This window comes from Lissotriton helveticus, chromosome 4_1 (assembly GCF_964261635.1).
Source record: "Lissotriton helveticus chromosome 4_1, aLisHel1.1, whole genome shotgun sequence".
NCBI lineage: Eukaryota > Metazoa > Chordata > Amphibia > Caudata > Salamandridae > Lissotriton > Lissotriton helveticus.
The window spans coordinates 1,457,920,003-1,457,941,753 of record NC_136063.1 but is presented as its reverse complement, the minus strand read 5'-3'; the positions used below and the strand labels follow the sequence as shown (position 1 = coordinate 1,457,941,753).

At 47.8% G+C, this 21,751-nt stretch overlaps 1 protein-coding gene across 3 annotated transcripts in view; it reads right to left on the bottom strand.

Moving 5' to 3' along the window:
* PRP4K (pre-mRNA processing factor kinase PRP4K) overlaps positions 1–21,751 on the bottom strand; it is a 483,201-nt gene that overhangs the window by 135,604 nt on the left and 325,846 nt on the right. For all 3 annotated transcript variants that reach the window (XR_013610604.1, XR_013610605.1, XM_078688044.1), the window contains exon 11: positions 154–307. Coding sequence is in view for 1 of the 3 variants with exons in the window: in XM_078688044.1 (XP_078544170.1) it covers positions 154–307 (154 nt within the window). In the remaining 2 variants the exon portion in view is untranslated. The remainder of the gene's footprint in view (positions 1–153; positions 308–21,751) is intronic.

The following is a 21,751-nucleotide window of genomic DNA, read 5'->3' as shown; positions in this document are numbered from 1 at the left end:
AGATAAATTGTTGCTAGAATTTAATTGTAAACGAAATTTAATGGCTATTGATAATTTTGAGTGGCTTTCTAAAATTGATAAATTGGTTCTAAAAATATTTTAAAAGGAAGCAATAGAAGTTCTGAGTTAATTCAACCAACAATCAATACTTACCAAGATATTGTCTGGCTTAATATCAGCATGAAGGATATTGCATCTTTTAAGTAGTTTCAATGCCAGGAAAAGTTGCTGACTGTAAGATCGAACTGCCTTAATATGGAGACCAACATCCTTGCCATACTTTTTCAGTACCTCCCGCAAGTTCATACTTAAAGAGAAAAATAGTAACATTAGCAAGGAAATAGAAGCATATTATCCATTGTTAACCACGAAAAAAAAACATATGGTGTCTTACCTCCTAAAACGTATTTGTAATCAAAGTCAAGTACAATAACAGGCAGGTGCCAATACCATTAATGTAAAACTGAAACATGAAAACTAAATGGTTAAGACCGACAGAAAGTTATATGTATGGGGGATGCTACTGTTAATTGCTTATGATGTATCTAGTGGTGTAGTAGGTAGGACTATCACAAGTTACCAACACACTGATGTAAAACAAATATAACAAATATATTTATATAAAAATAAATATAAATATAAAATATTTGGTTTGAAAGAAGTGGCTGTCAACAGAAGATTACGTTATTTAGACTTCACTAATTAGCGGGAAGAGGGAGAGTATAATGATAATATGACTGATACCTTGGATATAAAAGTTGACTACTTGAGAGTAAATGAAATGTAATCTGAACCACCAATACAACTGAAACACAAGCAGTACGAGGAATAAAGAGTTATCTGATTATGATAAAATGTTTAGTAAAACTGCCACACCAAAGCTAAACATTAGTGGTTTGAGAAAATATGAATGGAAGCTTACGTGGCAGCTTTACAGATTATCATCTTTGTAAAGTTTTGCAGGAAAGCAGAAACATTTAAATCTAATAAATGTTAAAATGCACTTCAATATCCCTCCGGCTATGTTTCTCATTCTCATTGCCCCCCCATGGACTGCATTAATGTTTGGAAACAAAGTAGAATTAAAGGGTTTCATTCAGATTTGAAACTGAAGGGCTCTCAAGATCAAGCACTATTACCTTAAGATCAACTGCTTCAAGGTACTACTACATTAGTTCCAATACAAGGACAGTAACTAAATGTGGGACGCTGGCTCTGTATAAACTATAACAAAGTAAGGTATAGTGTGCACAGAGTCCAGGAGATCCCCAAAGGCTTACAGAGGTAAACGTAGATAATACCTTTCTCTCTATTTGAGGTAGTGTGGGCAAGCAGTTAGGCTTTTCCACAGGGTAGTGTTAAGCATTTATTATACACACTCAGGCAATAAATGATGTCACCCACTCAAAGACTGAACTCAGACCAATTGTTTGTATAAAAAAAAAAGATATTTCTTTAGTTGCATTTTATTTTTTAGAAGCAAGCGGTACTTGGTAAAGGTAAGTAAAATGGTACTTTTCAAAACAAGTCAATCAAAATATGAAAGCTGGATGAAATTGACTTTGTTACAGGTTTGTAAAACATTTCAAGATAGTTGATACTTGTAATTACTTTGTGATTACTTTTTATACTCAGTGTGGTATGCCTAGATATCACACAGGGACATTTCCTAGACAAAGGTAAGCAAAGTATTTTGACATTAAAACCCAGTAGCTTAGGTTTCCATACAAACAAACTCAGCACTTAGAACTTTTTTTTGAGGAAAAATAGTCAATGCAATCCTATGGAGGAAAATGTGGTTACCGGTTTGAAGGTAAGCAATTATTCTTTAGGGTTGAGTTTCTCGAGTTAGAACAAGAGTTGCCGCGGGTCAAGGATGCACTCAAAGAGCACCCTCAGAGGCACTATGAATGCCAGGTGCAGAGGGCTGGTGCCCAATGTTAGCCTATGGGGCTAGCGCGCAGTCGGTTGGTGGCTGCTCTCGGGCAAGCCACAGGGTTGAGGGAGCAAAGCTCGTAGGGTTAAGCTCAGGGCAAACGGGAATCCGAGTTAGCACACAAGGGCACCCACAGCCGTACAGGGCGGTCGGGTGCAGGGTAATAATTTGGCATCAGGTGCCCGGTTGTTTTCAATGGGAGATTTCTGGTCGGAACAAAGACGGCAGGTTTGGGCAGGGAGGTTTCCAGGAGGTGACCACCCATTGGAGAGGTAAGTTGGGAAGCACGTTATGCCTGGACACGGTTAGTCGGGTGCAGGGGTGTCTTTAGGATGTCGGGTTTTCTTACCGGCTCCGGTCGCGAGGATCCTCCAGATAGAGGCTGCAGGCGTCGTCGGAAGGCTTGAGGTAGGTCAGCAGTCACCAGATCCCAGGTCAGGTTCGCTTGGGGGGATCTCCTTGGGTTGCTGGGCTACTCGATCGCGGGCCGCGGGCATCGTGTGCACATTCGCAGATTTGGCCTGAGCCAGAGTCTGGTTCTTGAGCCAGTCTGGTGCTCACGGGAGACAGAGTCTTTGCAGGGAAAGCAGGACAGGTCCTCCGGGTTCTGGGGCACTGCTGGACACATCAGCATTCCGCTGGAGCAGGCCATGGTTGGGACAGGCCGGTTGGGCTGGGACTAAGGCACTTAGTGTCCTCTTCTTCCTTCAGCACGGCTCTTCGGTCCTCCTTCCTGCTTGTCTGAGGAGGCAAGGTTCGTGGTTGCCCCATAATACTAAATTTAGGGGCGTTTCAGGAGGTACAGGTCGGGATCAATGGGTCCCTTCCTTGGGGTTGGTACACCCCCTACTATGCCATCCGCAAGTGAGGGAGCATAAACCTCTCCCTGGTGGTCTGGGTTCCCCCATCTTCAAGATGGCGGGGACTGAGAGTTGTGTTTCGCCTTCTTCACCTGAGGGGAGGAGTTGGCAAAATGGGCACACCTCTCCTCCTAGCTTGGTTTTCCTGTTGATTCTCCCTCCAGTGGCAGGGTTAGCTAACAAAGGTGGCAAGCCTTTGAATCTTCCTCTTCGTGGACCCTGCACATTTGAGGGGAGGAGGTTTGGCACCTCTGTCCAGGATGTGCTTCGCTTCAGGACCCCAAGAGAGGAGGCTCTCGACCCATGTGTTCAGAAATATGTCTGGGGATGGCAGTTGGTAAAGAGCCACTCAGCCAGTTAGGTCGTTTTTCAGGGGGCATGTCTAAGATGCCCTCTGTGTGCATTTTATGTTCAATCCAACCCTGGCATCGGTGTGGGTGTAATGGGCTCAGAAGTTTGATAGCATACTTCTCAGTCTTCAGTAAAACCATCATGGAGCTGTGGAGTTCTGGGTGCCAAACTCACCCACCCATTGTCTAAAATAGCTGCACTGCACTTACAATGCCTGTGAATGGCACAGGTACTGTAGGGGCCCAGGGCTCATGCCACTGTGCCTTCATCTGTGGCATAGCGCACCATGCCTTAGGGCTGTAAGGCCTGTTAAAGGGGTGGATTACCTATGCCACAGGCAGTGTTTTGGTTGGCACGGCACACAGAGATGTATGTTATGTCGACTTGTAGTTTTAGGGTCCCCCCCCTGGCACACAGATTGCACTGGCAATGTGCATGGGTCAGGGGAGGAGTCTCAGAGGGTGGCAAATATATGCTTCAGTCCTCAGAGACTTTTTCAGACTATAAGGCCCTTGATGCCCCTGGCACCTTATACTCTAGACCTATATGTAGGCCAGAGGAGTGCCAATGAGGGAGCAGAGGTACAGTTTTGGGAACGGAACACAGGGCCCTGGATACCTGATTAGCGGGAACCCAGGGCACAGTTACTCAAGAAGCATCAAACATCATGCAAAAAGTGGGGGGCAAACATGCAAAAAGGAGCACTTTCCCACGCTAAATGAAAAGGTTACCTGCTTGTAGTCTTAGAACTTTGTCAGGAGATTCTCTCCCTGAATTCTTAAAAGATACAATATATTGGTGATGTCTAAAATTCCGGGAGACAATTTTTCACAAATGTTTTATGCTTTCCAATCAAGTAAATAAAAAGAAAACATGTCCAAATAGGCAATTATCCCCGTTTTGTCTTCTATTAGCCTGTTTACTATCCACACAGTGCATGTGGTTGAAATTTCACTTAGCGAATAATGGAAAATCTATGTAAGATTAGTGGAAATGGTGACCCAATGAAAAAAATCGAATTCTCAGGAAGGGGTCATTATTAGGTCGAATCTGGGCAGCGCATGCTCTGCTTTGCGAGCCATGCTGTATTGGAGTAAAGAATAGAAGCTCCACCAACTCTCCGCCAATATTTGTCATTGGCTTGTGTCATTGTCCTTTGCAAATGCTGGCTTCTGATTCGTTAAAAGGCTTTTTAGTCCCTCCTTAGTACCGCCTTGTCTTCATTCGTAAACTCCCATGTGGACTGGCCCTTTTACTTTGGTTTCTACGCAGTGAGTATTTTTTAATCTGTAAGCACTGTAGGAGAGTAGGGTCTGCAATCCTATGATCACCCAGATTTTTGCTTTTTGCTTCACTAGGGAGAGGTGTGGCGCCGCGGCCAGGGCGACTGACACTGGAATCTGGGGACCACGGTTCGATCCCCGGCTCCGGCGGCAGGTTAGCCCAGCACCATGTGACTCTGGGCAATAGCTCGCTTAATCTTCCCGACGGCCCCCAGCGCCTAGAGACCCTTACGGGTGATTGTGCGCTTTACAAATGTGGACTTTACTTTACTTTACTGGTTTACGACTTTCCCTGGCTGTGGGCCTGCTAATCAGACCCACAGCCTAGCTGTTCTCTCTATTCCAAATTGTACCCAGGTACTGAATTGGCACTGGGCCCTCTCCAAGTCCCTGTACCCAGGGCTGAGGTGCACCCAGAAGTCTCCCAGGGGCTGCAGCATGTATTATGCCAGCTGGGGGCAAGGTGGTGTACTCACCCTTTGCTTTAGATATAGTATACCTATATCTAACCCTCAAATGGACACACAGATCTCCTATCAGTCACTCCTATGGCAGGCCTTAACAATCCTGAAGGCAGAGTGCTTGGAATCGTGTGAGATGGTGCTCTGGCATGAGCTGAGCCTGTCTGCGGCTTTCGGGATCTATCCCTTAGCCGTTTCCATGATAGCGTCAGACCATATACTCTTAAGTGCCTTATAATCCTCGCGGTTATGGTAACTTTGGACTGACATTATCTAAACATGTCGTGTAAGGTGTCATACGCTTTGGAATACTACCCCCTCGCCAGTTCTGGTGACGGGGGTAGCATTCCACCCCTCTAGAGGGAGAAGACATGTTGGTAACCTGTAACCCCGGTTAAAGTCAGACATAGCCTCAGCTCCACAAAATGGATGCTGCCACCGAGACACAAGTCTGCCCTCCTGCTGCTGGGAGTCCTTCCAGCAAACGGAGGCCTGGACAAAGGGTTTCCTGTCAGGGGCGGTGCCAGCACCGTCCCAGACAGGATTTTGTGTATCCCAGGTAGGCAGGGCTTTAGAGGAAGGTGACTGCAAGTGGCACCCCGGTGCTCACTGTGCATAGGCCGGCTTGAACCAGTTCCAGGGGCACTCCAGCCCCTGATCTGGGGAAAAGCCCGCCAAAGGAGAGGGGTGTAACCACCCCCCTCCTAGTCCCACCCATGGGGCAGGACTTAGTCGCGTGCCAGCCCCCTTTTTCAGGATAAAGGTAGGAGCAGGCCCCCTTCCAGATTAGATCATCTTTGAATCATGAAACTACTTTCCACGAAAGGAACTCTCGACTTCTTCTCAAGATTTCTCCCTTGTGACTAAGGAGTAGTCACCCTGCAGCAGCAGGCACCATCCAAGCATCGCGGTCTGCTGTAAGTCTCTCCTCCGGATCAAGACTGCCCAGCTCGACGAGAACCGGCTTCCCTGGCACCTCTGACCTCTACCTGCATCATCAGCCCAGCTGAGATTCGTAGGTGTGACGAGACCTCGAGGGACCGGCCATCTTCAAGACTGCACGACGCTTGTCCAGCACGACCACCGAGTGACCCTCGACTGAGTGCTTTGGGGTAAGAGAAGCCCCGACCCTGAGCAGCTCCAGCACCGAAGTTCAGCCCCCTTGCATCCACGAGATCTGCGTGGGGCCCTTCTGCTTTTTGCTGCTCACCGCGTTGTCCAGGTCGCTTGCCCGTTGGCTAGTGACCCTCCAGACGACGTCCTACGTTTGTTTCACCGCTGGTCTAGCTCCTCTGGACTGGCCCTTGTCTCCTCTTGAAGGGGAACTTCCTAGGACCCTCCTGGTCCACCCCAGACGCCATTTTGTGTCACCGCGTGGGCTTGCCTTAGCCAAGGCTTGTTGCCTCCTTCACCGGATCCAGCATCGCCAGCAGCAGACATCCGACGTGGGACAGCTCGCAGACCTCCAGCCTGGTCGACATCAGCGCCCTGGTCCGTGCAGCAGCAGAATCCAGTGTCACCTCTTCACCTGGCTGAGTGACCTCGTCCGGTGCCATCCTGGTGCCCACCTAATCACTGGCCAGTGATTCAGAACTTGGTCCCCTCTGCTTACAGGTATCCTTCTTCAGCTGATCCAGCCCTTGGATCAGCCCGGAACATCTCCACTGGTCGCCTGCCAGCAACTTCCACTTCAGGCTCCTGGTTCATCAACGAAGAAACCCGACGACACTTGAACCCTATGCAGCCGCAGCCCCTGGGCTAGGTAAACCGAGTACTCCGGTGCTCCAGCGTAGACCAACTCTCTAAGTGTCTAGACCCACTTTCGTTTTTGACCTACCTAGTCGGGTTCGCCCGAGAACACTAACTTTGCAATTACTAGGGTCCATAGACTTTGTCCCGCATTCCGCGTGAGAGTTCCCACTCTGCACACGACGTCCCTGGGCCTCCTGCTTCTAATCTAAGGGTTCAGCATTGTAGGCCTAGCGTTTCTACAGTCTATGAGAGTAGTACTTACCTGCTAGTAATTTCGCATTCCACTTTTATAGTATATGGTTTTTCGTGCCTCTCGTGCATTTGTGTAAATTGTGCGACTTTAAGTATTTCTTTAAGAGTTTTGTTGTGTGCTTAGCTCCCTGTCTCATAAAGAGCCAGGGTAGTCTTGTTATAAATAAATATACTTTATTTTTCATAACAACTTGTGTGGTGTCCTTTCACTTGGTGTTCAAGGGGTATATGTGATGGTGAAACAGCTGGCTTAACACGCCCTCTAGAGTTTAGCCTTAGACTGCTCGTATCCATGCTACTAGGATAGCTGGTCTATAAGGTTGACTTACAACCAATCATCAATAAGGGTTGTTTGGACTGATACAAAGTGCTCACTAGAATAGTGAACATTATATATCAGGCCAACTTCTCACAAGCACTATTTTCTTTAAATAGTTTCTCCTACTGCACGCATGACATGCATTCCCGCTACATTCAGCACTCCATGCGTGCTGTCACTTTCTAAGAAGAACGGGACAATGGCGATCGCTTCTTTGAATAGGTCTCGCATTTACAATAGATTGAGCTATTGGCATTGTACATGACAATACCTTTCATTTATGTGTTAATTATCAAAACATACAAATAAAAGGCATTGTTATTTACAATGCCAATAGCTTAAACTCTCGCACATGCGAGACCTATTTGTAAGAACGTCCCCTCTTTTTGCATGGTCATCCCCACTTTTTGACAAACTGTTGATGTACTTTGACTCAGTGTGCCCTGGGTTACTGCTAAACAGGTATGCAGGGACTATGTTCTTTCCCTAAGCTGCATTAAAACAAAACCCAATAGGCAACCTTTGGCCACATGTCAGTCACTTGTAAATGGTACCATAGGTACCAAGGGCACTTTACATACATACATACATACATACACCCCCACCCCGAACGAAGTGGAGAGTCGACATGACACACGTCGCTGTGTGCCATACCTACAACCCACTGCACTGGCATAATCAGCCACCCCCTTTAGCTGGGTGCCCTATACCAGAGGTAAGGGTACAGGTGCATGCGGACTGTTCCCCGACAGGGTCTAAGCCAACTCTTAGACATTGTATGTACAGTAATACCATTAAGAGTATATGGTACTGGGAGTTTGTCATTACAAACCCCACAGCACCATAATGGCTTTACTGAAATCTGGGAAGTTTGATACCAAACTTCACAGCACATTAAACCCACACTGATGCCAGTGTGGGAATTTAATTTAAAATGCACACAGAGGGCATCTTAGAGATGCCCCCTGAAAAACGACCTAACTCTAGTGTCCTGGCTGAGTGACTGCTCACCAGGTGCCACCAAAAGAAATGTTTCTGGACACCTGGGTCTAAAGCCTGCTGCTCTCGGGGATCTGGAACAATGCACATCATGGGATGAGGTGCCAAGCCTCCTTCCCCAGCATGGGCAGGGTTCACGAAAGGGAATCTTCAAAGGCTTGCCGCCTTTGTGAACCACCCAGCCATTTGCTGCTTCCAGCAACTGGCCCCCACCGGATTCTGACCCCCACTTTGGGTGGGAGAATCAGCGGGAAAACCAAGTGAGGAAGGGAGGTGTGCCCACCTTTGCCAACCCCACCACTCAGGTGGGGGAGGCAAGGTGAAGCACAACTCTCAGTCCCCACCATCTTGCAGATGGGGGACACAGCCAAGCAGAGAGAGGCCTATTCCCCCCCTCCCACAGGAGGGTGGCATAATAGGTGGTATACCCATCCCAAGGAAGGGACAAATTGGTCCCTACCTTTACATACCTGTAATGCCCCTAAATCTAGTATTTAGGGGCAACCCCGAACCTTGCCTCTTCAGACAAAAACCGACCAAGAAGCAAAGAAGAAGGACCGAAGAAGCCATGCTGAACTAAGAAAAAGAGGACGCCCGCCGACTTGGCCCCAGCCCTACCGGCCTGTCAGCACCTCGAATCTGCTCCAGCGAAATCCCGTTGTGTCCTGCAGCCAGCAGCCTTCAAGAACCCGAAGGACCTGCCCTGTCTTCCAAACCCAAGACTTTGTCTCCCGTGAGCACTGTGTTTGCTCAACAACAGACTATGGCTCTGGCCAAATCCGCAAGTCTGCACCACTCTGCACCCGACACCCACGGCCAGAGTTTGAGTGGCCCAAGACCACGAGGAGGTCTCCCCGGCGATCCAGACCTGAGATCTGGTGATCTCTGACCTGCCTCGAATCTCAGATCAACGCCTGCAGCCCCTTTCTGGAGGATCCCCCATGACAGCGACCAGAGCTGGTAAGAAAACCTGACGCCTAGAGACACCCCTGCACCCAACGTCCCACGGCCCTGGGTAGCTCAATTGACGGTGTCCCAGCATCCCGAGTCATTCCAACTTACCTCTCCAACTGAACCTTCAGAAGATCTTCGTCCCCGACGCCTGCAGTGTTTGTTGCAACCAGAGAATCCCCATTGAAATCAACAGGGCATCCAATGCCAGAACAGCACCCAGCACCCAGCTGGCCATATGCCGCTGCGGGTATACTTTGGGTGCTAACTCAGATCCCCCTTTGCCCTGAGCCTAACACCAGGAACCTTGTGGCCTGCTCATAAGCAGCCACCAACCGAGGCTCCCTATCCCCCATTGGATAACATTGGGCCTCAGCACTGCACCCGACAGCCCTAGTGCCACTGAGGGTGCTTTGAGAGTGCATCCTTGACCCTGGGGGAACCCCAGTTCTAACCATAGAAAACCAACTCCCATACTCAAATACTTACCTTGAAACCAATAACTTAATTTCCTCCCACACGGCTGCATTAACTGCTTTCTTGTGAAAATTGTATTGTAAGTGTGGAGTAGGTTTTGTATGAAAACTTGAAAAACTGCATATATCTAAAAACTGCTTTACTTACCTTTTCTCTCGGAAATGTCCCAGTGTGATCTCTAGGCATATTGCACTGAGTAGAAAAAAGTAATCCATAAAGTACTGAAAAGTAATCTAACAGCAATTTACACTGTATTGAAAGTGTTTACAACCTGTTACAAAGACATTTTCATTCAGCTTGCTTGTATTGTTCAACCTGCCTTGAAAAGTACCATATACACTTACCTGCACCAGGTTTGCATGGTTCTAGAAAATAAATATAACTAAATAATATTTTTCATACGAACAAACTGGTCAGAGTGCAGTCTTTGAGTGTGTGACATCATTTTCTGCCTGAGTGTACAATAAATGCTAAACACTACCCTCTGATAAAGCCTTACTGCTCGCCCACACTACCACAAATAGAGAGAATCTACTTTTACCTCAGCCTACCTTTGGGGTGCCACTGGACTCAGTGCACACTATACCTCATTTTGGTATATTATATACAGAGCCAGCTTTCTACACTATTGCTTTACAAATGCTTGTTCATCAAAGCTGCAGTAGATACCTTTGCCCCTGTGGGATGGGTCCTTGGCATTTCGTGTACAGATTAATTAGCATTTTCCTAACCTGTAACAATGCAAGTAACTATATACAGTCTGTTCAAAAGATGCTAGACCGATCCAGACAGCACCATTATTGACAAACAGCTGCATGATCTTACAAATCTCTTTTAGTCATTCACACATAACACAAAGCCTTCATGATATCTCGGGTAAATCAAGAAGTGGAATCAGAGGAAAAGCATAAAGAAATTCTCTTGATCAACTTATCAAAACTGCATTCCCAAGGGTTGAGGTTCTAGAAACCTGGAGACATAAGCAGGGCACTGTGGGCGCCCTTCTGTTACAAACAGATCTATTCTGGATACAGCCAACAAGACAAGAGACCTGACAGCACTTTGTTGTTTTAAAGCCTCATTTGTGTTTTTCGAAAGCAGTTATTCTCTTCAACCAGCTGGTTCAGTATTGTAAGGTTCATCCCACTTTGATGAAATCTGATGAGGAAAACTGTAAAACCTAATTTTCTACCCATTCTGAACAACATCTTCCACCCTCGTCCTTTGTAATTTCATGCAATGCAAAGATAGTTGGAAATAGGTGAAAAATGGTGGAGGCAGGTAAAAAGTTCTTGCTTTGCTGGGTGTCTTCTTGAAGCTGCAGTAGACTGCTGGCTATTTCTTTATCCACAGGTGGATTTAACAATTCAGGTAACGTGCACATGAATAAAAGTAACAGTTATTTAATTTTAAATGATTTGATGTACTTTTACAGCAGAAGGCGTGGGACTGAATTGTTTTGAAAAGAAGCATTTCAGTACACGTATTTTCTATTTTTTTTTGTTCTTCTTGACTAAGACTCAGCAGAAGTTGCTTGTACTTCAATGTAATAGTTTGACTTTACTTTGGTTTCAGGGTGCCAAGGATATCCAGACAGTGAAAATAAAGATGGAAACCTTGAAGTCCACTAAGCTACATGGAAGGAAAAAATTTAATTATGTACAATATAAAGGTTTTATACGGGGTAAACAGGATCCTCCTAACCCTTTTTGAAAAAGGCAGCTTCAGGAACAAAAGTAGCATTAGGAGTCAGTTGAACAGCAAAAATAAGATAAAATAATTATCCTTGACTTAAAATTAATACTAGTGATTGCCCCCATGTTCAAGGAACATCCAGGCATTAAGGTGATGCAGGATAATGTTATCCCCAATGACACTTTCTATTTTCTAACCGTGATGTGAGATTCTGCATGATCTTCTGCGCAAATTTCACTAGCCTCTCCCAATTTCTTGATAAGAGTAAGTTTATCTGCAGATATGTTTTGCCCCTACAAACACAGTGACCTGAGCAGGAATGACTGTTGATGACCTTTTCGTTGAAAAGATGTTTCCGCTTTTTAATAGGCGTAATGTCAGACCGGCTGCCTCCGAGGTTTGTTGCAGTGACTGAGCTTCTATAACCCAGTCATCTAGGTACAGGAAATCTCGCAAACCCTGCCCCCATGGATGTGCATCCACTGGAGAGAGGCACTTTGTAAATACTTTGGGTGCTAACTGGAAGCCATAAATTAGTGCTTTTAATTGGTAGTAATGGCATATACCCTGTAAACTGCAGCAATTTCCGTTGCCCTGAATGAATGGAAAGATGATGGAAGTAAGCTTCTCATAGGTCTACCAACACTAGAAATTCCTTGCCGTTGGTAGACTGAAGGATGTCTAGAAGTGAGATCAGCTTTAAATCTTTTTTTAATGAATTTATTTAGTGCTCTGAGGTCCAAGGAAGGGTGCCCTTGTATTCTTGCAAATAAACAAAAACCATGAGTAAAAGCCCTGAATGGTTTTGTGTTAGTCCTGGCATCCTTGGCGTGGTTTCCTCCGACTTTTTGCCCTCTAAACTCCTGTTTTGCTGACTTCATGATTTTGGGCACTTTACCCCTGTTGACCAGTTTTAAAGTGCATGTGTTTTGTACTTAAAACATGGTAGCACTGGCTTATCCACAATTTACATATTTTTATTCACAATTGACATAATAAATAAATGTAATTTACTTATAAGTCCCTAGTAAAGTGCACTACATGTGCCCAGGGCCTGTAAATTAAATCCTGCTAGTGGGCCTGCAGCACTGATTGTGCCACCCAGTTCAGTAGCCCTTTAAACAAGTTTCTGGCCTGCCATTGCAAAGCATGTGTCCACAGTTTTAAACTGCCATGTCAACCTGTTAAGTTAACCCACTTGCCAGGCCCAAACGTTCATTTTTAATAGATATATGTCACCCGTAAGAGAGGCCCTAGACAGCCCCAAGGGCTGTTTATCACCTTGTATTTCATCATTCTGGTGATGACGGGAGTTATCAGCATCCGATGTATTTTCCTTTCCTACATCATGCGGGGCTTCTGTAGCTGATTTATGGTGTAGATCATGAGACAGAACAAAAGAGAAGTGGTGAAGTAGGATATGCAAAAGTTTGAACCAGTTAAGAAGTAGATTCGCTCGAGGTGCTGGGTAGTTGCGGCTCAGAGCAGTCAGGCTTTATCAAAGAAACAACTTTAAAGCATTAAGAGGTACTACAACAGTTGTATAAGAAGAAATGTGACAATAAAAACGCAACACAATTTATTAAAATAGGTTGTACTTTTTGCTTCAAATAGACACCTCAAGGACAACAACAAAAAAATCACTGGAAGGTTTTAGAGACATTTATTTTTAAGTAAACAGTAAGTAACTGTTTTTCTCCCAAATGCAATCAATCATTGATATCAACCACGATTCAAGGTTAGCTACGACAAGTGACTTGAAAACAATTATGTAGGCACTCTTGTGGTTGCTAACTGCAACAGGGAGCTAAGCGAAGGAACCAGTCATGTCCAACTGAACAATTACCACGCTAGGACAGCAGTCTTGGTTCAAGTTCCAGGCTCTATGGGAGAATCAGTATTAAAATCAATTGAGTACTTCGGATACAAGGGATGCAGGATGCTTAAGATGCTCACAGATGCTAAGTCGGTGTTGGTGGTCTTCATGTGGCTTCCCGAAAGTCCTCGAGGAAAGGGGATGGCTTTGGACTGCACTCTGACAAATCTCCTGTGTTCAGCAGACTGATGCAACTTTTGAGGGTTGAGACTTGGCAGTCAGCGGAAATCAGGTTTTTGCCACTGGCTTTTCAAGGGTGCAGGTTTCTTCAGCTTTTCTGGCCCTGTGGCTGTAACAGGGAGTCATCCAACTGACTCCTGCAGTCATCTTCTCTCTTTGCTAGGTCCTTGGAACAGCAGGTATTCATCCTTCGGTCCTCTCTCCACTTCAGATGTGATCTCAGGTTGGGGGTCCAAGGGTGTCACTTTTATGCCCATTTCTTGCCCTCAGAGGATGTAGCAATTACTAGCCAATGGGCTATTTAATCTCCTCCTGCCTAGTGACAACTTCATGCATAGCATGTGGCTAGCGCAGAACGAACAATTCTGTCCACTACCAATGTGGCAGAACCTTTCTCTGTGTGTGTGTGGGGCTCCCTGGCCCAATCCAGGTGTGGCGTGTACGAAAGTGCCCCTTTTTAGGTTGAGCCTAGAAGCAGCGCCCGTGCGCTGCTCTGCGAGGCATGCTGTATTGGAGTATGCACTTGAAGCCCTGCCCACTCTCTGCCTATATCTGTCATTGGCTTGTGGCATTGTCCTTCGTAAACGGTGGCTTATGATTTTCACATAGGCAGGAAATGTGCTACTTCAGCTAGAGCTTTAACACGGGCACCTGCTTTCAATTACAACCCAGGCACCCAGCATTATCTCAAACCCCCACCCACCCAGTCGCGGCTTAATCTCGCTCCGTCGCCCTTATGTCTGCCCCCCACCAACCAGACCTAAAGCCCTGCCTCCTCCATGACAACGTCTACGCTGCCTCTACCCTTGCTTGTTATTAAGGTGACATTTGCATGTACGACCAGAACTACTTTTTTTCACAGACCCGTAGCTCTTTTTCTCAGTTCCAAAGGCTGATATTGAGCTAACTTCTGCAAATGATTTAGCTGGCTGCAGCACAGTTTCACATGGGCTCCGAAACTAAGTGTTACAAGCTCTGAAGTACCCCTTTTCATGTGCTTCGCCCACAACTAGTGCTGTGCTGCTGTTACAGCATAGAGCAGCATGTGATCTGAGAAGTGTTACCGCACGTTTCCCATCTATCACAAGTATGCCTTACAGCAGCGGACAGACAAAGCTCTTGGGCGCATGTGGGAATAGCGCAAGACATGGACCCAGTTGGCAGCATTACACTGGCACTTCAGTCTGCTTTGCTGTTAAAACTGAGACATACTCCAGCTACGACAGGTTTGCAACTCAGACCTCACACCTTAATAGCAGTCGCCTTGTGGTTGCAAAAACGTGTGTATGTAAAGCGGTATGCCCAGTGATTGGCACCATTGTGCCCGCAGCAAAGTCACATAAATCATCAACTCCTGAATACTCACAGTATGCCAAGAATATCCTCATTATACATAGCCATTATTATGCAAAACCGAGATGGCCACAACGTTGACCACAATATACCAATGTTTACTTTCCAAAGACAGCATTGTACCACTTATGACTTCATCATGTCTGTGATGCCTATAATTGCCCCATCATGCCATACGTGGGCTCCATCATGCCAAAGATAGCACTTAAGGGTTACTTTAGTTAAAGTAATATGTACAGTAAAAGCGACAAACAAAAGTAACTCATTTTTGTAGCGCTGTTACTGGTCATCATTTTTTTTTAAACATTTTTTTTAACATTTTTGACCACATTTCACTTTCGAAGCATGCACACTTTATAGTAAAAAAGCACAGTATCGATAATAATTTACGGGGTTTATTGAACTTTCGGTAATTCATCCTACTGTGGCCACCATAATGAATATGCTACTTACCAGTATGCATCTGTTCTTGGCATGTAGGGCTGCTGACATTCATATCTTTAGCATAGATCGCTGCCTAGTATTGGGTCCGGATGATTGCACATTGTTGTCCTGGAAGAGTCTTCGAAGTATCACGAGATAGGTGGCTCCTCCCCTGGACTACAGTGCGCATGGGCATCGACTCCATCCACAGATTGTTTTTAGCCATTGTGGCGAAGATGGAGTGTAACAGTGTGAGCGATGACCATGCTAAGAGTAAGTGTAAATTCTGCAGCCGCTACAGGCGCCGGGGAGGAGGGCGGGCGATATGAATGTCAGCAGCCCTACATGCCAAGAACAGATGCATACTGGTAAGTAGCATATTCAGTTCGAGGCATGTGGGCTGCTGAATTCATATCTATAGCATAGAATGAATAGCAGTCCCTCCATTAACGGCGGCCGCCTGTGCCAGCTGCAGACGTTTGAAAAAGTGTCTTAAGAACAGCCTGCCCTACAGCTGCTTGGAGTGCACATCTACACAGTAGTGTTTAGTAAATGTGTGTGGTGTAGACCATGTGGCTGCTCTACAAATATCTTCCAAATGGATATTACCAAGGAAAGCCATGGAGGCCCCCAACTTGCGGGTGGAGTGGGCTCTGGGGGGGACCGCTAAAGTGCGCTTAGCCTTGTGATAGCAAATCTGAATACACTTAACGATCCACCTGGCTATACCTGCTTTGGAAATGGGGTTGCCTTTGTGCTGGGCTGAAAAGGCAACAAAGAGTTGTTGTGTCTTCCTAAATTCTTTGGTCCTATCGATGTAGTACATCAAAGCTCGCTTGACATCAAGAGTGTGGAGCATTCTTTCGGCTACGGTCTATGGGTTTTGAAAGAACGCGGGCAGCTCAATGGTCTGATTGACATGGAACTGCGAAACCACTTTAGGAAGAAATTTAGGGTTAGTGCACAGCACCACCCTGTTGGAATGAATTTGAATGAATTGCTCTTGTACAGTGAGCGCCTGTAGCTCACTAACACGTCGCAGAGACGTAATGGCAATGAGAAAAGCCACTTTCCACGTTAAGAACTGAATCTCACATGAATGTAGAGGCTCAAAAGGTGGGCCCATCAACCTGGTGAGGACCACATTGAGGTTTCATACAGGAGCTGGCGGGGTCCTGGGAGGGATGACCCGCTTCAGTCCTTCTAGGAAGGCTTTAATGGCAGGCACTCTGAAAACGGAGAGATGCTGCCTGTTTTGGAGATAAGCCGCTATGGCGGATAAATGTATCCGAATGGAAGCATATGCTAGATTGCATTTGTAAAGATGTAACAAATAACAGATGATGTTGGGAGTGGATGCATCAGGCGGGTTGATGTTGTGTTCAGTACAGTAAATGACAAACCGCTTCCATTTCGCTGCATTGTAAGCTCTGGTGGTGGGCTTTCTTGCCTCCCGTATGATATCCATGCATTCAGGAGGCAAGTTCAGGTAGCCAAACTCTAAGACTTCAGGAGCCAGATCACAAGGTTGAGCTGTTGCGGATCTGGATGCTGAATGTCGCCACGGTTCTGCGTCAAAAGCCTGGGTGTGAGGTGCAGCCTTTGATGCGGTACCACGGAGAGTTCTGGAAACGTGGTGTACCATGGTTGGCGTGCCCACGTTGGAGCAACCAGGATGAGTGTCATCGAGTGTTGCTTTAGCTTTCGTGCCACCAGCGGTATGAGAGGTGCTGGGGGAAAAGCGTACGCAAATCTGCCTGACCAGTTCATCCATATCGCATTGCCCTGCGACTGTGGGTGAGGGAACCTGGCGGCAAAGCTTTGGCATTTTGCGTTTTCCCTTCTGGCAAACAGGTCTATCTCTGGATGACCCCACTGCTGGAAGTACGGGCGGAGTACTGATGGATGTATCTCCCACTCGCGCATTTGGTGGCTGTACCTGCTGAGCAGATCCGCCATCTGATTGTCCTTGCCCGGGAGGTGTTCCGCCATGAGGAAGATGTTCCTCTGAATGGCCCACTTCCACATGCTCTGAGCCAGATGAGACAACTGCGGAGAGTGTGTACCTCCCTGCTTTTGAATGTAGTACATGGCTGTCATGTCTGTCCCGATCAACACGACTTTGTTGCACAGATGTACTTTGAATGACTTCAATGCCATGAAGATTGCCATCAGTTCTAGGTAGTTGATGTGCATCTTCTTTTGCTGCGTTGTCCATTGTCCCTGCATCGTGTAGTGGAGTACATGAGCTCCCCATCCCTGGAGAGATGCGTCCGTCGTCAGGATAATCTGTGGCACAGGCACCTGGAACGGTCGGCCCTTGCAAAGGTTGTGTGGATTCCACCAATGCAGAGAGTTGTATGCCCGACCGGTCACCAACACTAGGTCGTTCAACTGTCCTTGAGCCTGAGTCCACTGATGAGCCAAGCATTCTTAGAGCGGACGCATATGTAGTCTCGCGTGCGGGACTATGAAGATGCAGGAGGCCGTCATGCCTATCAACTGCATGAACACTCTTGCTGGAAGCGAGTGTTGCGGTCTGAACTTCTGGATCAGTGACTGAATGCTGTCGATCCTCACAGAATTTGGCTGAGCTGTGGCTGCCAGAGTATCTATTGTCGCGCCCAGATACTGCCGCACATGGGCTGGCTGAAGGTGCGACTTCGGGTAATTCAGTGAGAATCCCAGATCGTGAAGAAGGTGAATGGTGTGGGACATGTTGTCGGCGCACTGCTGGGCCGACTTTGCTTGGACAAGCCAGTCGTCCAGATAAGGGTAAACGTGAACGTTCTGCCTCCTGAGGTGCGCCGCCACTGTCGCCAGGCATTTTGTGAACACCCTGGGCGCTGTGGTCACCCCGAAAGGGAGGACCTTGAACTGATAATGCCGACCCTGAATGGTGAACCTGAGGTATTTTCTGTGTGATGGATGCAGTGGAATGTGGAAATATGCATCCTTGAGATCCAAGGTTGCGAGGAAGTCTCCTTGATTGAGCAACGGGAGAACCTGCTGCAGTGTGAGCATATGAAAGTGTTCTGATAGAATGTACTGATTTGGGGGTCTGAGGTCCAGTATGGGTCTGAGGGACCCGTCCTTCTTTGGGATTAAGAAGTACAGGGAGTACACTCCCGTGCCTTCTTCCTCCACCGGCACGAGCTCGATTGCCCCTTTTTGCAGCATGACGAGTACCTCCTGCTGCAATAAGTGCAAATGCTCTGTGGACATAGGACGGTGTTTCGGTGGCATGTTGGGTGGAGTGGATGTTAACTCCAGACAATAACCAAACTGGATAAGTTTCCTGACCCACCTGTCTGTGGTGATGGATTTCAAGACCGGCAGGAACTGCTGGAGTCTCCCCCGACAGGTGTAGTATGGTCAGGGGGCAGTGACAGGGCGTCACTGTTTGTTGGTGGCGTAGGAGCGGGAGTTGTTGTTTCCACGACCTCTGCCCTTGGTGCTCTTGCCCCGATAGCCGCCTCTACTCTGCTTGGTGTAAGAGGACTGCGCCCCACCTTTATTGCATTGCGTTTGCTGGGACATCTGGCCTCTGGAAACACCTCTATTGCTTGTGCGACGAAAAGTACTGCCCCGAAACTGCTGGGACTGTAGAGCCCCCATGGACTTTGCAGTCTCGGTATCCTTCTTTATCTTTTCCAAGGTGGTATCCACCTCAGGACCAAATAACCTATCTGGGTTTACTGGCTGATTGAGGATGGTGGTTTGTATCTCCGGCTTGAAACCGGAGATTCTGAGCCAGGCCTGACGTCTCAACATCACACTGGTGTTAATGGCCCTGGCCGCGGTGTCTGCCACATCCAGTGCACATTTAATAGAAGCGTTGGAGATGAGCTTCCCTTCCTGAATAAGCATCTCAGCTGCCTCTTTATACTGATCTGGAAGATGTTGTAACAGGGTCTCTAGTGTGTCATAGTGCGCCCTGTCATATCTGGCCAGGAGTGCCTGAGTGTTTGAGATACGCCAGATATTGGCCGCTTGAGCCGCCACACTCTTCCCTGATGCCTCCAGCACTTTAGATTCCTTGTCAGGGGGAGGAGCATCACCAGTGGTCTGCGAGTTCGCCCTCTTCCGGGCATTAGAAACGACCAAAGAGTCCAATGGCAACTGGCTCTTGATGTAGGTAGGGTCGCCAGGTGCCGGTTTATTTTTCTTTTCAATCTTAGGGTTGACCACCCTGGCCCGTGTGGGTTCCTTAAAAATTTCTGCAGCATGTTTTAGAACCCCTTTCAGCATGGGGAGAGTCTTGAAAGTCTTTTCTGCTGTGGAAAAGGTATCAAAGAGGAAGTCCACTTCGATAGGGTCAGCATGCAGCTGGACGTCGTGGTTTTTAGCCGCCCTCTCAATTAGAGCATTAAATGCAGCTGAATCCTCAGTAGGAGAGGTCTTGACATTGTACACCTGAGGGTCCTGGGCAGTTTGCTGATCTCCTGGGTCCCCTGCATCTGCCCATGAGTCTTGGTGATCCTCAGGATCAGTGTTGGCAGGAAAGTTATACTCCTCGTCATCACCTTCTCCACCCTCCACATCTGAATAAGTGGGTGAGGGTGTAGCCACTCTTGGAGTCCGTGGAGCAAGCGGCTCCATTAGAACTGGGGATTCTGTAGCAGGCTTCTTGCGCTTCAAAGGAATCGTGTAGGACTCCAGAGGCTGGGTTGCCGTGATCTTCCTCTTGTAGAGGGTAAGTTTCCCGGTGTCGGCGTCGATAAAGTGTTCCGACTGCTCCTCTACCGAGGGTTGTCGATGCTTTAAGCTCCCAAGCGGCTGAGAAGGCTTCGACGCCGTAGACACTTGCACGGGCGCTTCGGCGACCGAGCGTGGTGCGAAGGCCTTCGGTGCTACCTTCGGCGGCAACGTAAACAGGAGTGGCGTCGAAGACTTTGGCGTTGTGGCAGCTGGCTTTGTGGTGGAAGCTTCCTTCGGAGCGGCCGCGGAAGCCTTGTTCCTGATGCGTTGTAGAGAGTCCGACACCTGCTTCGTAAAGGAAGCTGACGGTTTCGTCGACCCGACAGACGTCTTCGGTCCACCAGCGAGTGAAGACTCGAGCGTCGATGCCTTGTTCTTATCCGGCCGAGGTACAGGATCAGCCCTTTTCGGCACGCTGTGCCCTCCTTCCGTGCCAACGGCCTTCGGTGCCGACGTTTTCGTGTCGGGGGCCTTGACTACTGGGTGTGGGGCCCCAGTCTTCGGTTTGACGCCCTTGGTCGATTTTGGCTCGACGCCCTTGACCGATTTTGACTCGGCGCCCTTGACCGACTTCGGCTCGGCGCCCTTGGTCGACTTCCCCGGGTCGACAGCCTTCTTCGGCTTTGGCTGCCCCGACGTATCGGAAGCCGAGGAGGCGGCCGAAGGGACAGACGTCTTCTGTTTCGACGGCGTCTCCATCACTTTCGTTTTCGTCGACACCGAAGGTTTCAGTTTCGGTTTCGTTTTGACCAACGGCGGCTTCGCAGAAGTGTCCGTAGCCGGGCCCGTAGGCGAGGCCGTGGATCTGGGTGGAAGGTCTTGGGTAAGGCCATGTGGTGATCCCTCGACCTGAGCCTTAGTGATTATTCGATCGGGGCTTAGCTCTTCACATGAGCTATCTTCTGTGGCCCCATAGGCCTCATTGTCGTCTCCTACCTCGTCGACGACTTCTTCTGCATCGAGCACTTCGACCTCCGCGTCGTAGTCGATCTCCTCCGCTGGAGGGGAAATCTGCATATGAACTTCTTGTTCGTCTGCTTCTTCTCTGTCGAAGATGTCCACCGGTGCCGGGGCCGATTGCCGGGCCTCCTGGCGCGCCAAAGTCGAATCGTCTTCTTCGATCGAAACCTGGAAATAGCCATACAGTTGGCTTCATCGTGGTCCGGCGACAGGCACTTGTTGCACACCGGGTGGACGTCGATGTGGGGATACTTAGATCCGCACACGGGACATTTCTTGAACGGAGTCCGTTCCATGATCTGTCGTCGAAAGTCTTGCTGCGTCGACCGGGCCTCGAGCACCAAAGAGCCACGCAACTCCTCTGGACGTCCGACTCGGGAACTGAGCCGGAACAGAGCTGGGCACCGAACGCAAAACAATACAGACGGTAAAGGGAAAGGCCTTCGGGCCTTAAGGAAAAGTCTATATCGATTCCGAACTGGAGTTATCGAATATGCATCCGAACCCAATGGCGGAAAAAAACAATCTGGGATGGAGTCGATACCCATGCGCACTGTAGTCTAGGGGAGGAGCCACCTATCTCGTGATACTTCGAAGACTCTTCCAGGACAACAATGTGCAATCATCCGGACCCAACACTAGGCGGCGATCTATGCTATAGATATGAATTCAGCAGCCCACATGCCTCGAACATACAGTTTCTGAATTGCACATGCAAGCTTTATATTCCTTCATCCTACCAGCATCGTGTTGTTTTTCGATGATGTGCGTTTCTAAAGTTTTCCTGAGCACATAAATGTTCCAGCAGGCCCGTACGCTCATCCAGATTTCGAACCAGATGGGACAGTCATCGAGACATACACTTTATGAACTTCAGATAAGCTTTTACTGCAGCAAAAATGCAGTCAGAGTCCAAGAAGGG